This window comes from Pseudorasbora parva, chromosome 25 (assembly GCF_024679245.1).
Source record: "Pseudorasbora parva isolate DD20220531a chromosome 25, ASM2467924v1, whole genome shotgun sequence".
Lineage (NCBI taxonomy): Eukaryota > Metazoa > Chordata > Actinopteri > Cypriniformes > Gobionidae > Pseudorasbora > Pseudorasbora parva.
Window position 1 is genome coordinate 8851755 of NC_090196.1, and position 16533 is coordinate 8868287.

General features: G+C 37.3%; 1 protein-coding gene across 1 annotated transcript; it reads left to right on the forward strand.

Annotated features, from left to right (window-relative positions):
- The first annotated feature begins 2948 nt into the window (after positions 1–2948).
- On the forward strand, positions 2949–14517 carry ldha (lactate dehydrogenase A4). Its single transcript, XM_067435743.1, has 8 exons — positions 2949–2991; positions 4876–5010; positions 6413–6530; positions 9073–9246; positions 9360–9533; positions 9613–9730; positions 9951–10074; positions 12980–14517. The coding sequence occupies exons 2-8, from the start codon at positions 4882–4884 to the stop codon at positions 13142–13144; spliced, it is 1002 nt and encodes a 333-aa protein (XP_067291844.1). The 5' UTR covers positions 2949–2991; positions 4876–4881; the 3' UTR covers positions 13145–14517.
- The last annotated feature ends 2016 nt before the right edge of the window (positions 14518–16533 follow it).

Consider the following 16533-nt stretch of genomic DNA (forward strand, 5'->3'; position numbering starts at 1 on the left):
CCTATCGACCTATTAGACAACATTTTTGGTAATAGCCTAGTAATTTAGTCTAAAACTGATGGTTAATATTTTACTTCTAGGCCAGTTGTGTAGGCTATAAAATAATTAGGCTTATAAAACATATTTTGTATTCATGTCTACTATTTTTACAGTAGCCTACTGCTACAACTGTCCACCGACAATAATAATTATCATCTGCATAATTTTCTTGGGCCATTTCTGCTGTTGAAACCTACATGCCAATTCAGCATGACACAGCACATTCACACTGCACTCCTCTGACAGTGATGCTGATCGTTCTTCAAGTGTATTTATAATAGAAAAATATTAATAGCATTTTCTAGCAAAGATGTTATGCTTATGTATTTTTAATGCCTATATATTTTCATTGTATATGGTTCGCTTTGTGTGTTTATATCTTGCCATTTCTGAATCATAATGACACAGTGTTTATTCGTTGGCAGGAGGAGAACTATTCCCCCACCGTCCCACCCCCACTGAGCCTGGTTTCTCCCAATGTTTTTTCTCCATAATGTTCCTTGCCACTGTTTCCTTTGGCCTGCTTAGTTGGGGACACTTAATATTCAACGATATTATTGATCTGACTGTACTGACACAATTGGATGAGAACCTAAATGAGCTGTATAATGACATCACTGTTTTCTCTTCAGCTGTTTTATAGATGAAATTAACTAATTTAATAATGGATTATCTTTACAATGGAACTGAATCAAAACTAAACTGATTTTTTGCTGAACAACAGATGTAATGGATCATTTGCTTGTCCGTCTGTACTGCATAAAGTGCTATACAAATAAAAGTGAATGGACGTACCAAGTATCCGTTTATCATACGTTAAACACAATAAATGGTAAATGTAATTTAATACATACCATTACAATTTAATTAGGCCTAATATATATATATATATATATATATATATATATATATATATATATATATATATATATATATATATATATATATATAATTATTATTATTATTTAGCATTCATTAACGTTAGATATTTTACCTTGTCGGTCCATTTTATTTTAATAAGATGTATCTAACCGGCACATTATATGCAATTTTATATACACTTCAGTAGCTTGCAATATACACTGATAAGGCATAATATTATAACCACTTTCCTAATATTGTGTAACCATTTTGCTGCCAAAACAACCCTGACCCGACAAGACATGGACTCCACTAGACCCTTGAAGGTGTGCTGTTGTATTTGGCACCAAGATGTTAGCAGCAGATACTTTGTGTCCTGTCAGTTTCGAGGTGGGGCCTCCATAGGATTACCTGGGGAACATATGGCACCAGGATGCACTATAGGAAGAAGGCAAGCCGGCATAGGCAGTGTGATGCTTTGGGCAATGTTCTGCTGGGAAACCTTGAGTTCTGTCATCCATGTGGATGTTACTTTGATACATACCCCCTATCTAAGCATTGTTGCAGACCATGTACACCCTTTCATGGAAACGGTATTCCCTGGTGGCTGTGGCCTCTTTCCACAGGATAATGCGCCCTGCCACAAAGTAAAAATGGTTCAGGAATGGTTTGAGGAGCACAACAACGAGTTTGAGGTGTTGACTTGGCCTCCAATTTCACCAAATCTCAATCCAATCAAGCATCTGTGGGACATGCTGAACAAACAAGTCTAGTCACCACAATTTTGACCCTTCAAAAACTCCCTCAAGTCCTTAGGCTTGCTTGCCCATTGTTCCAGCTTCTAACACATCAACTTTAGTTTAAGCACAACATGTTCAATTGCTGCTAAATATATCCCACCCCCTGCTGTGAGGAAGTATTACACAGTGTTATTACTTAACCTGTTATGACTCGATGATATCGTTGTTTAATACAATGTGGAAAAAAATTAGGCTATACAGACAACAATCAACAGCATATTAATGTAAACTACAAGTCATTTTTATTTTGTGAGAAAAAAACCCTATGCAATTACTTTTAAATATGTGTATTATCATGTTTACAAAAAATATATAATGATATTATATCAGTTGAACAGTACTAGCACTGAACATTACTTAGGTTATTTTCCATACTTCGATGTTTCGTGGGCAGACTTTTGCAAAGATGCAGTTTGAGAAACTCAGTCGCACGTGAACGGCTGAGCAACATCCGCTTGATGACGCTTCCCCACATGGACGTGACTTCCTCCACGACACGCGAAACCACACCCATCTGCTTTCATATGTAAATGAGGTCAACGTTTGAGGGCGTTCCACGGTTTATAAGATGCGCGCACACCCTCTTCCTCGCAGCAACTCCAGAGCTCCAGATAGAAGCTTAAGCCTCGTTCACACCGCCAGCGATTTTGTCGCTGCATGTCGCCAGCGCCAGAGATTCATGTCGCTAGTGGGCGTTCCCACTACACGGGTTGCATATAAACGTCATTAAATATATTTGTACTATAGTACCGTTTTTATTACTAGTGTTTTGCAGAACAGAGCAAGTTATTAGAATACATACACACTGTACTGTAATAGGTAGACCATATTGCATGCAGTTTAGTCAAAACTTACTTTATATCCCCACAATCCCAGACACGTTTTTCCATGCATCATTTTTTTAAATGTGTCTCTGTATGTAGGCTACACAGAGACATATTATAAAGAACAGGGGGCTTGCTAAAAGCTAATATCAACAACTCCTCCGGACACCGCAGTAAAGCAGACGGATCACGTGCACTCCACTGACTTCACTCCTATTGGTTGTCGCTCGCGAAAATCGCTTCTCGTTTGCATAAAGTTGAAATTTCTGAACTTTTGTCGCGCGTCTCGTGTCGCTTGACACGCCCACATTCTGTCGCCAACGGTCACTGTCGCTCGTGTCGCCGGAAGTCGCCAGCGCTCCATTGAAATGAATGGGATCGTGTCGCTTTGTCGCTGCGTGTCGCTGGCGGTGTGAACGAGGCTTAAGTCAACGCGACATTTATCTGCGAAATAACAGCATCCAAAGGTAAGCCACACACTGACATTAGTTAGCCATATAAAACTCATTAAATAAAAGAAGCCTATCTGGCTATTGTAGAGGCTATATATTTATAGAGCATGCGAAGTTAGTTATTTCTTGTATATAGTTAAATAGTCTTTAATCTTCATTTGGCATTCTTCTTCTATAATTAGGATGTATATTTAGTCATGAGATATGATGCTGATCATTAATTCCCTGAAGAAAGTAACGTTTGCTCGTGAAGGCTTGTGACGATGTTACATAATCGAGGATGCACATCAAAGCTACAGCAGTTTTACACATTAACCTGCATTATTCACTTAATGAACGCAAATATAGGACCTGTTGATGCTTGTTTCAAAATAAAGCTTATAATCAGGTATATTGATGTCTAAGCAAATTCTCTTTCATGCATTGATCATTTACAAGCATTTTAATGTAAACTTGAGCCTATGACGGTGGTCTGTCACTCGGTGTTTGTGCGTCATGAGCCTCACGCTACGTGCTTCACGATACCCTCGGCATGGACAGATCAGATGCGCACTTCATCTTCTTCATGCAGTTCTTGCTTCCTTAAATGCAAAGGATTCTGGTACTTGTGTTTTTCAGGGTAGCCTACTTTTAGTCCGGATGCTCTACATAAAAGTCCCGATTTGCTCATGTGTGTGCGTAAGATGAGTCAGTATTTCATTCAGCTCGTGTTCCCTATGTATGGTGTCGAAATGAATCGCTCATTGTGCATTATTTAACACCGGCCTCTCACTAGATTTTTTTTATTTTTTATTAAAGTAATGAGATTACTTAAAATCGTAATTGAGAATAATGAGAAGCAAAACATCCACACACATTACAGTCAATTGTTTTTGTGTATTAGGGTAATGGAATAGAATTAAAAATCTTAATTGTTCGAATATATATATATATATATATATATATATATATATATATATATATATATATATATATATATATATATATATATATATATAAATATTATTATTTTTTTCAAACAATTAATATAATTATTATTAATTGATATGTAGTTAATTATTAGTAGTATAAATTATTTCATAATTATATATATATATATATATATATATATATATATATATATATATATATATATATATATATAATTTAAAGCGTCCAATAATTTAAAGAATTTTATATATATATATATATATATATATATATATATATATATATAAAACATAAAAGTATAAAATATGTATATATACATATATATATAAAATTATATGTGTTGTGTATTAATAAATAAATTATATATATCCAATGACATAATACCAACTGTAACGGAATATTTTCTAATATGTTGTAAACAAATACGTGCTAATTTACTCCATTCATTAGTGCATGTTCTACAAGCTCTCTCAATGACAGGCGTAGTCCATTGATTCACATGTTTGGGTTTTGTAGTGATGATCTGTGGTTAAATGACTACAGCAGGCATTTGAAATCACCTTCGAAGGGCTTGTGTTTGGACTGCATATTTTGATTGACCTGTTTAAATCATGAGCAAGGGGCTCTTAAGGTGATTTGTTTATCCACTTTGCATTAAGTCTTCTACGTGCCTCTGTGCACATAACACTGCAGATGCTGGAGGCTGGGGGAGGGTCGTACTTTGCTCTTTTATACACTACATTTTCCTTGACTCCACTTGACAAGATCATCAAATGGCTACTCAGATCTGTCCTGGGGATCCATGGCACATTTTGAATGTCTCAGTGAGGGAGATCCCAGGACCTTATGGCTTATTCAGAGCAATCCCGATTCATATTACACATAGTTTCCCAAAGAGCATTAATCCTTAAAGCAAATTAAGGATGCATTTAAAAGACAGAGTGACCGACGATATTCTGTCCCCCGCAGGTGAAGATGGCCTCCACAAAAGAGAAACTCATTGCTCACGTGAGTAAGGAGCAGCCCGCAGGGCCCACAAACAAGGTGACAGTGGTCGGAGTGGGAATGGTCGGAATGGCCGCCGCCATCAGCATCCTCCTCAAGGTCAGTGAGGTCACTGGATAAACACTCATCACCAGATATATTTTATAACTCACATTTATGCTTTCCATTAAAATTTTTTCAAAATAAAATTGTAAGTAATTTATTTTACAATAGAAATAAATTTATATTTTTTAAAATTGGAATGTTTAAATAACCATAAAAAAAACGAATTTATTTTAAAATAATTTGAGAAAGTGATCATTATTTGAAAATACATTTAGTAAACAAATACCTTTTAAATAATCTGAATTACAGGGGTATTTATTTTTAAATAAACCAAGTAAAATTGTACCTTTTAAAATTATCTAAAATACTTATGTACCTTAGAATAATATTTATTTTAAAATAAACTGAGCAAAATTTGACCATTTAAAATTATAAAAATTACTAATTTATTTTAAAATAAACAAATAAATTGTTTATTTGTATTAAAAATTACATACAAATGTAAAAATTACATACAAAAAAAAATCTATTTTGAAATAAATTAATAAATAATTTATCTGAAATAAATGTAGTAAAACCTTTTTAAATGCTCTAAATTACAACTTTATTTTAAAATTATTAATAATTTAACTAAAACTATTTAACATTATTTAAAATGAACTAAATGACAACTTTTTCATTATTGTAAGGACAGACATGTTCCTGCACATGCTTCTATTATCAGCAGCCCTCACAACATTCCCACTTATCATTTCCTGTCACATCTTTGCGGCTCCTGTAAAGTGGTGAGAATGAAAACAGACAATTTCACTGATAGGACTATATTAAACTCATTTCACTTGTGTTGAAATCTTGAATAAAAGTTTAATTGAATTTAAGAATAAAAGGAAAACAATAATTTTGTGCCAACAGCTTTAATGAATTTGGACAGTTTGTGCAGGTCCAAAAGAAATCAAATGCCATGTTGTGCCCACTTTTCCCTATAGCATGTGAACAAAACAACAACAAAAAACTCTGGAATGTAAATGTCAAACTGATTCCCTTGAAGCATTCCTCCTGAATTCTCAATGGGGGTAAAGCTGCTACGGCTCAAGTAAATAACTCTGAAAGCGTTCCTGACCTTTGAACGCAGAGCGATTTCTGAATAAGAAGGAAAGGCCTTGAACCTCCGCCAAGATTAAACATGACCCCCGTATCTGGAGACTTAGCAAGCTTTAAGAGTCTGCACTCTTTAGCTCTCTTCATTTTCAATTGGTGTAAAATGCCGTTGCTACACCTGCAGTAGCAACAATCTTTAAATATTAGGAAATGTGATGGAACAGAATCAAACAGGTTCAGACTCATGACCTTACATGACCAATCCCTGACCCTAAACTCAACATTTATCAATGTCTAAGCAGCCATTAAAGGTGTCTGCGAGTGTATGATCTCAGTGCATGTGTTTGTGTTTGTGCAGGACCTGACTGATGAACTCGCCCTGGTGGACGTAATGGAAGATAAGCTGAAAGGAGAGGCTATGGACCTGCAGCATGGAAGCCTCTTTCTCAAGACACACAAGATAGTAGCGGACAAAGGTCAGATTTCACAATCTACCAATAAATAAAAATGTGAGGGGAAAAATTAACAGACAAGGAGCAGACAGTTCAGTTGGTGCTGTTTGATGATAACTTACCAATGAGGTGACCTAGATTTAAAATCATTATTAATCATTATAGTTATCTATGCAAAAATAGAAGTAAAATATTAAAATTAAAAGGTTGGTGTGCTGCATCTTAATCTAAAAGGAAAGATGAATTTTATCAATAAAACAGCTTCCCAGTCTGCTTTAACCTAGAAGAATCACTGTCTCCCTAAATGTCTAGACAAACTCAAATTACATCAAACAAATAGCAGCATTGAAAATAAGCTGCGGTGTCATTGAGCTTGAACTCACCACACAGAGTATAGTATGTGCAACCGGTCCTATTCAATCCGTTCGAGCGGGATTTGAACCGGCGTGGACGCTAAAACCACAGCGGCTAGCATCAGTTGATACTGCGCCTACTGAGGTCAGGGGAGTGGGGATCACATGTACAGCTCTTACTGGTCTACGTCTGTTACACTCACCCCCATCCGGGTCATGGCACCAAATGCAAGAGTTTCTACTCGTCCCGCTCCGAGTGGTATTCAAACTGGGGTCTCCAAGTGGGAGGCGGGCTTGCTAACAAGGGCATTCAGTCAGTCAGCCGATATCATGCCTCTTGAGGCCAGGGGAATGAGGTTTATACACACAGCTCTTATTGGCCTGCATCTGTTACATATGGAAGCTTGTTTCCGCCACTGACTAAGGTAATTGACTCTTTATCTCACAATGCTTTTTGTTTCTTGCAACTGTCAATTGCAATTATCTTTAAAATCTTTTATGTGGCAGAAAAAAGCTTCCATGATTCAATGGGCAAATAGCACATGCATTCTGCACCTGTGAGAGAGAAAACAACTCTCCATACCAGCAGGGGGCAGTATCAATCAGGAAATTAATCAAAGATAAAAAATGATAAGTCTTATTTGTTTGCCCTCTTGACTTTGCAGTTCACTTGCTTTCATCACTTCCATTTTTCTTTTCATATACTAGTTCACTAAGCTAATTTGCCATTCGGTGGTGCGTTTCCCAAAAGTATCGTTAGCCAACTATGCCTGCAATTCCCATTGAACTCTGTTGCGCTGCATCCCATTTTGTATTTATGCACTATTCTATGGTGTTGTTTTGTATAATGTGTGAGTAGAGTGTCACTAAAAATTCCACATAGAAAAAGTCCACTTTAAATACCCGAATGATGCACTTAATTATTAAAAATCAAAAGTGTGAAATGTTGGACACTTTGTGCACTCACCTGTTGCAGCTTTGATTACATAGCGGAGGGTAAGGGGCTATCAGACTCCAATAGTGAATGACAAAATAACCGGATAAAAATCATACACTACACGAATGAGGACATAGCTCATAAGTACATTGTGTATAAGTGCACAGTGTATAATGCGTCTTTTGGGACACAACTTTGGTAATGACAGAACTTCCAACCATGTTTTCCTTTTGGGAAACTCACCCAGGAGTGATTCCTCTCTCACCAACATGCTCAATCATCCGAAAAGCCTGCATCGGCCAGGCCATCCTACTAGTGCCAACAGTGTTAAACACACAGCAAAAACAAGACTGACAGATTGGCTCACTTTGCATTGGCCGACTGATGGTTTGGTGTGTCACAGCCTTAACGGAAAGAAGTTTATTAACATGAGAAGTTATTTTGAAGCCAATCTACTATAAATGCAGATTCTCACCAAGAACAAAACAAACAAGTTTAACGAGCACGAAAAATTTTCTGGCATGCAATGCATTCCCCAAAAGCATCATATTCATAATTGGATCGTATCAGGAGACGATTGGTGCCAGTGCTTTCTACAATCTACCAAAAATGAAAATGACCCCTTAATTTATTCACCCTCAAGCCATCCTAGGTGTATATGACTTTCTTTGCATTGTTTGAAGGAAGAGTATGTAAGATTGTGGCCAAAACGGGTACTGCAATCACTATTCCCTCTCCCACTCCCCCCTGACTCGAGGTTGCCAGATAGGCTGCAGGAACATTTGTAGCTGCAGCTGCGGTAACTAGAGCAGATTTGGCAACCCGGATGCCGAAACACTACTGACTTTGTGATTGGTCGATAGGTGGAGGGCGGAGCTTCAGGCCAAAACACATGTCAACATCAGTTGAGGACTGCAACAACAACTTTTAAATGATAATATCCTGTCCGGACTGCTGTTGTCAGTGATATAAGTATTTGAAATTAACATGATTTCTTAATGTCTAGTGACATATCAGGGCCATTTTATGATTAATTAAAATACATTTCTTACATACAATTCCTTTAATATAATATAATGTATTTGTCTGAAAGAAGAAAGTCATATACACCTAGGATCTCTTGAGGGTGAGTAAATTATGGGATAATGTTCATTTTTGGGTGAACTATAACTTTTAGCTTGGTCTGTACAGGCCTTGAGGGAATGTTTGAGATGAACCAGTGCGTTTCAGTGAGTGTGAGATCATTCCAAAACTAATAATTTAATGTGATTTACAGACTACAGTGTGACGGCAAACTCCAAATTGGTCGTTGTGACCGCTGGAGCCCGTCAGCAGGAGGGTGAGAGCCGCCTGAACCTCGTCCAGAGGAACGTCAATATCTTCAAGTTCATCATCCCTAACATCATGAAGTACAGCCCCAACTGCATCCTTCTGGTGGTCTCGAACCCCGGTAGGTCATGTCAATGACTGTCGGACTGGCATTGATTGTCCTTTTGCATTCATTGGATTTAGTTGATGGCGTGTAGCCTCATAAACTATAAACAAATGTTCTCTTCTCTTAAGTGGACATCTTGACCTACGTGGCCTGGAAGCTGAGTGGTTTGCCGAGGAACCGGGTGATCGGCAGCGGCACAAACCTGGACTCCGCTCGTTTCCGTTACCTGATGGGAGAGAAGCTGGGCATTCACTCATCCAGCTGCCATGGCTGGGTTGTCGGAGAACATGGAGACTCCAGCGGTGAGGACAGCAAAGATGTTTGGGAACACAGATGTATTTCAAGAGCACAGTGAATACAAACATCCCCTTTCTCTCTTAGTTCCCGTGTGGAGCGGCGTCAACGTGGCTGGCGTGTCCCTTCAGGCTCTGAACCCTGACATGGGTACGGATAAAGACAAGGAGGACTGGAGGAGCGTCCACAAGATGGTGGTTGAAAGGTGAATCCTTTGCAACCAACTAAACATCCACACAGTTGTTTAGTACTAGAACGACATAGAGAAAGGATTTAGGGCGAGAGTCATCTATTCGTTTGTATATGATCTGTAATAAATGTGTCGCCATTATGAAGCCTATTAATCAAGTCTTTGCGTAAATGTATTTAGTCTGGACTCGTGGTTGTTTATCTGTGTTTAACATAAATCTGGTTTGCTTTGGCAGTGCATATGAGGTTATTAGGCTGAAGGGTTACACTTCCTGGGCTATTGGTATGTCTGTAGCTGACCTGTGTGAGAGCATCTTGAAGAATTTGCACAAGTGTCATCCAGTTTCTACTTTGGTCAAGGTGAGATTCTCTTGTTTGGTTTTGGTTGACCTGCTGTCTTCATTAACTAAACATTAGCATAGAGTGACAGAACATAAGTACAACATATAAATATAATAATAAAACTCTTTTAGGCAATTACCTTCTAATGTTACATTCACACAGAAAGCGAATAGTGTCAAAATCGGGTCTACCGCTTCTAGTTTGACGCCTGAACATTTTCAATCCATTCGCGAGTCCACAGCGAATTGGACGCGTGTAGAAATCGAGCATTTGAAGCAAATTAGTGCACGTTCAAGGCGCATTTTTGCCTCACATTCACCCATTCATACACCGACGGCGATGTCAGCCATGTAAGGTGCCATCCAGCTCGTCGGGAGCAGCTGGGGTTAGGTGTCTTGCTCAAGGACACTTCGACACTTGGTCAGGTGGAATCGGGGATCGAACCACCAACCTTTCGGTTTGTAGACAATCTACATGAACCACTGAGCCACTGCCGCCACCATTAGATGTACACAATTATATGTTTAACCACAACAGAGACATCCGAGCCAGCAGCAAACACCAGAAGGACTGGCCGAGGAAAGGCTACTCTCGCCGGGGTTAATGGGCGATGAGTGCCAGGTGATCGCCTGGATCTCACAACAAGAAAACGCAAGATTAATTTTTTTTTTTTTAAATAGGCGCTGTCTTTATAAATAAACCACATATTTTAGCTTTAAACAACTACATTATCAACTGAAAAACTAAATTTAGTGACAAAGTAACAGTATTTTTTTAATTATGCAGGGTTTCTCATCACGTCACTTTACCAAAGTTAACCAGCTCCTCATTGGTTAACATGGCGCGAATTGACGGCAAAGTTAAAAAAATTCAACTCGGGGCGTAGGCACAAATTCGCTTCAAGCGTATGAATGCACAAAAAGCGCCATTCGCGCGTAACGGGCATATCGCCCAAGACACTTCGCCTCAATTTGCTTCAAATTTGCGTTATTCGCGCGAACTGGACGCGCCTTTCCATTGACTTAACATGGAAAGCATTCGCTCCAGACGCTCTATTTGCATTCGGTGTGAACGTACCTTAAGGCAGCATCAACTGAGTGATTATGAACAACAACTCCCAATTCAATGCAAACACACAGAAGAACATTTACAGTTGTTCCAATAGATCTTGCATTAGCATGTTGCTAAGCTAACAATCTTATGTGATCTGAACAACTCTTCTTGGACATATGAAAGCTTGTCTGCCACATAAAAAAACAAAACAGTTGAAAAGATAATTGTGACTTTTTATCTCAGTATTTTTTTCTTCAGAATTGTGAGATATAAACAGAATCGTGTGGGGGGAGTCAGAATTGTGAGATATAAACTCGCAATAAAGACTTTTTTCCAAGTTTATCGCAATTTATTTGAGTTTTATTTATTAATACTTTATAAAGTCATTTCTGAGTTTATATCACACAATTTAAACTTCATAACTAGCAATTGCAAGTTTATATTGTGCAATTCTGAGAAGTTAGAATTGAGAGATGTAAACTTACAGTTGTGAGAAAAAAACTCAAGAATTGTGAGAAGATTACCTTTTTTATTTTTTATTCTGCGGTGGAAACAAGCTTCTAGGTGGACAGCAACTTCCACTTATCACAAATATTGCTCGGCACGCAAAGCGTATTTAATTAACGGTCACATCTGTTCATGATGTTAGCGTGTTACTAAGCTAACAAAGTTCAAAATAATTGTTTAATCTATCTGAACAACTCTCCATGGACAGCAACTCCTACAAGTACCGCAAATAGCCACAAAGACTTTAATTAACATGTTACTAAACTAACAAATTGCAAATGCAAAAACTTGTAATTGCAAACATTTGTAAATATATCGAACTGCTTTATCTTCCAGTGGATATACTTAACCCTCTGGTGTTATTCTGTCATTTTTGACTGAACAATTTGGTCTTTTTAGAATTTTTTACTTCATCGAATGATACGAAACTTGGTAAAGCTTTTGACACTTGCTGTGTGAACATGCACAAAAAATCATGGACATTATTCGAAAAAAAGGTTAAATGGTCCTGAAAAAAAGTCACACTTGTATAGTTTGTCAAAAATTAGCACATTGAAAATGAATGGGAGACGAATTATAAACATCTATGGGAAATGTGTCGTACTGCTCCCAGACAAATTCTTACTGAAAGCAATTTTTTCTCTTCAAATTTGGAACACAGTTTGCTTAGGTTTATGGCTTTGAGTTTTAGAGTGATGTAACATGTTTTGGAAAATGTTTATTTCATATAAAATATGTGCATTTTTTTATAACTATAAATGTAAGTTCACTTTTTAATTCAGCAATAATTTGTCAGTTGCCGTCTTTAGTCTGTGCTCCAAAGCATTAAAGAAATTTCATTTTCAGGTCCATGTTCAAAAAGGGAATCATTTAAATATCCCATAAAAATAAAAAATATTCAATAAAAACATTATTGAACTAAATTATAGTATAGTTTGACCAACATGCCAAACATGTACCAGAGGGTTAAATGTAGTTCCTACATTATTAGCTCAGCAACATGCTAACAGCAAACTCTGTTGGAAGCCATTTCAGGTTGAGTTTTCAAGTTACTTGAATTTCCTTCCTGAAAAGTTATATTGCACTTTCTGAATTCATGTTTGTTATAATCATCATTTCTCTCGACTGTCCACCATTTCGGACAAAATTGTTCTCAAAGTTGCCGTGCATTCTGTCATTTTTAATTATCTCTAAAAGGTACATGTCATGCTGCTTTATATTAAACCAAAATGAAGTATCTAAAGAGGCAGAATCATTTTCTTTGGAACAACCGGTCTAAAATGTTGGCTAGGTGCTAAGCTTACTAAGATTTTTAACAAAGCTATTAAATGCCTTTTATTTGATATTTGTTGTGTATTTACAGGGAATGCATGGTGTGAATGACGAGGTCTTCCTCAGCGTGCCTTGCATCCTGGGAAACACTGGCCTGACAGATGTTGTCCACATGACCCTCAAACCAGACGAGGAGAAACAGCTGGTGAAGAGCGCCGAGACCCTGTGGGGCGTTCAGAAGGAGCTGACCCTGTGAACCGTGGCCTTCTCCAAAATGTAGCCAGTGTCACAAATTACAAACCTCAATGAGTCCTGCCCATCTATTGCCTGACTTCATAAACCTTACTGCCTGTAACCATTCGATATCTCCACACCAGTCTCAGACCTTTAGATTGTTACACTCCTTGTTTTAGAGGTTTTAGCTGCAGAGGAGGAATTGTTTACTCCTATTGTCTTTACAGAGATCATCACCCTTTGTAAAAGTTTGTGTCTATGTGCGTTCTATTATTGTATATTCAAGAACGAAGCACTTGCGAGCAGGATGATGTCCAATTTGAGTCCATTTTATTCCGTTCTGAGGTCAGCTACCATTCCGTACTTGCGTCACACGCTATTGATAATTTCACCAAGACCAACACGTCATTTCAAAGCTTTACAAAATATCATTGAGTGTTCAACAAACCTGTCAAGTTTTTCGGCAGGCTTGACATCAAATATTACATGCGCACAACAGTCCTCATTTATGAAACAAGCAGAACAAAAATCAATCAAAAATTCAAAAAAAATCGTTTTTAAAAACTTTCTTGCATAACTTTTTGCATTGAGTACAATGCAACGATTTACCTTAGAATAGTTTTTACAAACCTTTTTGAATTTCTGAATTAAAATATATTTATTATATGAAATGTGACAGCAAACAACTGAATGGTTTGAATGATTTCCTTATAATAATTTTGCAATCAGAATTTCTACATTAAATGTGATAATTAACTAAAGAATAATAATTCACAAATAATTAAACAAACGATTAAGAAATTGGTGGTTGAACTGAATGCAACAATTTGCATAAAAATTGCATTTAAAGTAATTTGTTCTGTACGTTTCATGATTAAGGTCCATTGACAGAATGTGAGTGTTCACATCTAAAGATAAATTGGCTTTAGGAGCTTAACACGTCATTAACATATTTGATGTACACACTGCAAGACTGCGCATGTAAACACTTAATAATGCAAGTCGATGAATTTCTGTGGCTTTGAACAGAGTCAACCTGATTGTCTACCAGAAAAGCACTTTTACATACAAGTACATTATGGGAATAAACCTTTTACAATGGTTACATTTGTTGTCTAAGCAGAATTCATTGTAAACTATGCTATATCCAAACTATATTAAGGTGTTAAAGTTTGTTTAGATAATCTAGCTATTTGTTATTGGTGTAAATGTACACCTTCTGTATCAGCTGGAAACAAAATGCTGTTGTCAATGTATTTATTTCTCTTAGTGTTGGTCCATAAGAACAGCGACGCACTCCCAGCTGAGCATCGGTTATAGTTGTTACTTGAAGCGTGTGATTGTACATTTGAGACACAGCCAGTTACTGAATAAACATTGTGGCTAACTACAAAAGCAGCTTTTCTGTCTCTTTGTTCTGGGTTTGTTCTGAAAGCTAAATAGACATAATAGCGGTATAGAAACAAACTGGATTAGTGGCCCATCGTTTAAATTATCTGTAAACGTGTACTACACTGCACTGGCTCCCTATTAAACATTGCATACATTTTAATATCTTTCTTATTACTTACAAAGTACTAGATGGTTTAGCTCCCCAGTACTTGAGCAAGCTCTTAACTCATTACAGGTGCAGGTCATTAGAATATCATCAAAAAGTGATTTATTTAATTCCATTCAAAAAGTGAAACTTGTATATTATGTTAATTCATTACATACATACTGATATATTTCAAATGTTAATTTCTTTTAATTTTGATGATTATAACTGACAACTAAGGAAAATCCCAAATTCAGTATCTCAGAAAATTAGAATATTACTTAAGACCAATACAAAGAAAGGATTTTTAGAAATCCTGGCCAACTAAAAAGTATGAGCATGTACCGCACTCAATACTTTTGGGGCTCCTTTCGCCTGAATTACTGCAGTAATGTGGCGTGGCATGGAGTCGATCAGTCTGTGGCACTGCTCAGGTGTTATGAGAGCCCATGTTGCTCTGATAGTGGCCCTTAGCTCTTCAGCATTGTTGGGCATATCGCATCTTCCTCTTAACAATATCCCATAGATTTTCTATGTGGTTAAGGTCAGGCGAGTTTGCTGGCCAATTAAGAACAGGGATACCATGGTCCTTAAACCAGGTACTGGTTGCACTATGTGCAGGTCCAAAGTCCTATTGGAAAATGAAATATGCATCTCCATAAAGTTGGTCAGCAGTAGGAAGCATGAAGTGCGCTAAAACTTCCTGGCATACGGCTGCGTTGACCTTGGACCTCAGAAAACACAGTGGACCCACACCAGCAGATCACATGGCAACCCAAACAACCCATGTGGTTTGGGTTGCCCAAACCACATGGCAACCCAAACCACATTTTCCACAACTGTGGAAACGTTACATTGGACCTCAAGCAATGTTGATTATGTGCCTCTCCTCTCTTCCTCCAGGACCCTGATTTCCAAAGGAAATGCCAAATTTACTTTCATCAGAGAACATAACTTTGGACCACTCAGTAGTCCTTTTTGTTGTTCAAGAGTGGCTTGACACAAGGGATGCGAAAGCTGAAACCCATGTCTTGCATACATCTGTGTGTAGTGGTTCTTAAAGCACTGACTCCAGCTGCAGTCCACTCTTTGTGAATCTCCCCCACATTTTTGAATGGGTTTTGTTTCACAATCCTCTACACGGTGTGGTTATCACATTTCTATCACATGTTTTCCTTCTCTTCACCTCTCTATTAATGTGCTTGGGCACATAGCTCTGTGAACAGCCAGTCTCTTTTGCAATTACCTTTTTTGTCTTGTCCTCCTTGTGCGAGGTGTCAATGGTCGTCTTTTGGACAACTGTTAAGTCAGTAGTCTTCCTTATGATTGTGTAGCCTACAGAACTAGACAGAGAGCAAGGCCTTTGCAGGTGTTTTGAAATAATTAGCTGATTAGAGTGTGGCACCAGGTGTCTTCAATATTGAACAGTTTCACAATATTCTACTTTTCTGAGATACTGAATTTGGGATTTTCCTTAGTTGTCAGTTAAAATTAAAAGAAAAAAAAACGTTTGAAATATATCAATCTGTGTTTAATGAATTAATATAATATACAAGTTTCACTTTTTGAATGGAATGAGTGAAATAAATCAACTTTTTGATGATATTCTAATTATATGACCAGCATCTGTATACTCCATCATGTCTTTAGCGTTCTCAAAATTCTTTTGATGACTCTTTGGCCAGTTGATAAAACCTAGAATATCTAAATCAACTGCAGGCAATCGATACTTTTCCTATTTAGCAACTAAACTCTGGAACAGTCTTCCTAGCATTGTTCGGGAGGCAGACACACACTGTCAGTTTATATCTAGACTAAAATGCATCTCTTTACTATGGCATACACATAAAACATTATAAATTTATATTATTCAA